The sequence below is a fragment of the Trichechus manatus genome, unplaced genomic scaffold (genome assembly GCF_000243295.1).
Source record: "Trichechus manatus latirostris isolate Lorelei unplaced genomic scaffold, TriManLat1.0 scaffold00113, whole genome shotgun sequence".
Taxonomy (NCBI): domain Eukaryota; kingdom Metazoa; phylum Chordata; class Mammalia; order Sirenia; family Trichechidae; genus Trichechus; species Trichechus manatus.
Genome location: NW_004444049.1, coordinates 1,392,197 through 1,393,801, shown reverse-complemented (window position 1 = coordinate 1,393,801; position 1,605 = coordinate 1,392,197). Strand labels below are relative to the sequence as shown.

General features: G+C 46.4%; 1 protein-coding gene across 1 annotated transcript in view; it reads left to right on the top strand.

The window, feature by feature from the left end:
• The window catches only part of PPFIA1 (PTPRF interacting protein alpha 1), a 121,686-nt gene that overhangs the window by 83,724 nt on the left and 36,357 nt on the right, over positions 1-1,605 (top strand). Inside the window, exon 12 of the mRNA XM_023738113.1 lies at positions 736-959. Coding sequence (XP_023593881.1) covers positions 736-959 — 224 coding nt within the window. The remainder of the gene's footprint in view (positions 1-735; positions 960-1,605) is intronic.

The window sequence follows — 1,605 nt, the reverse complement described above, 5'->3', positions numbered from 1 at the left end:
AGGTCCCTTCTGGTCACTTTGTTTCTTATCAGTGAAACGGGAAGCACACCATCAGCTGAGAGAGCCCGGCAGGAGGTGCCGGAGGCTTGAGGAGGGAGGAGCAGGCACCAGTGACCTTGAAGGAGGGCGGTCCCACAGCCCTCCGGCACGCATGCTGCTGTTGGATACTCTCCTTACAGACATCCCTTCATCACACGAGCAAGCTCTTGAAAACCTAGTTGCCCACTCCTAATGACATCGGCCGGCGGGCTTGCTCTTCATTGCTTCCGTTTTGCTTTTGCAGTGCTTGTCAGTACCAGCTAGTTAGAATGTTACCTGGTAACACTTGCAAAATGTTGGGCAGCTGAGGTGAACCCAGCTGATGGAGATGTAATTAATGTTTTTAGATTTCCCGTTAGTACAGCTATTCCGGCGTCGACGTACTTGCTGAATTCTTAGGTTTTGTTTCTGCCTCAGTCATCTCATCATTGGGAATAATGCTGTGGAAACGCCTCATGTCCACATAGAGACATTACTGTTACAAGACAGTCTAAGAAAAGGGTTCTTCTTGTATCTCCATGTCCTAAATAGTCTTTGCTTTTACGGATGTCGCCGGCTTACACGTCTGACCCATTCTTCTGAAATCTGTTCCATGTAAACATTGTTTTTTCAAGTTTCTGATAGATCTCTTTTAAGTTCCTCTAACTAATGCCATTGTGTTCCATCTTTGCTAAGATCTGGTTTTCTCGTTTATAGGTACAAACGCTTAATGAACAGGACTGGGAACGTGCCCAACAAGCCAGTGTCTTGGCGAATGTCGCACAGGCGTTTGAGAGTGACGTGGACGTGTCTGACGGGGAAGACGACAGAGACACTCTCTTCAGCTCTGTCGACCTGTTGTCGCCCAGTGGGCAGGCTGATGCCCAGACGTTAGCCCTGATGCTGCAGGAACAGCTGGACGCCATCAACAAAGAGATCAGGTCTGTGTTACTGTGTGCAAATAATTTATTTCACACGTTTCATAACTCTTAGAAAAGTCTGGGAAAAAAATAACTGTTAACATCTTCTAAATGTTCCATAATAATGAAAACTTAACTTAAATTCTGTTTGACAAATTTTAAGGTCTGAGGCTACCCTTGATTCATAAAACTCAACTAATCCCGGCACTCTGTCCACAGTGATGGTTCTTCTCCATTGTGTCAGATGTCATGGGCCTAGCGGAGAGCCCGCAGGGTTCCATGCACTTTCTTTGCGTTATTGGCAAGCTGTCCAATCCCCTTAGTGGGTCACAAGGACCTTATTTGCATAGCCCTACCCAATCATTTGGTAGGAGTTACAAGACCATGGTGAGAAAGGCCATATAAGAATGATCCGACACACCAGTGTGACTTCGCATGGAGTCAGGTGGAGTTGCCGCCCACGTTTTATTCTTGTAAAGCTAACAGGCAGAAGTCCTCATTACTGCCTGGTGAGAACATGAGGGGACCAAGAGAAGGTTAGCAGAATAAACATCAGAAAGAGCTGTTGACTTTGAAGGAAACAGATTCCACTGCCTGAGTTGTCGGCCTCACACACGGACTTCTCATATGCCATCTTTAAACACTGGCGAAGAGCTTTGAAAGATAG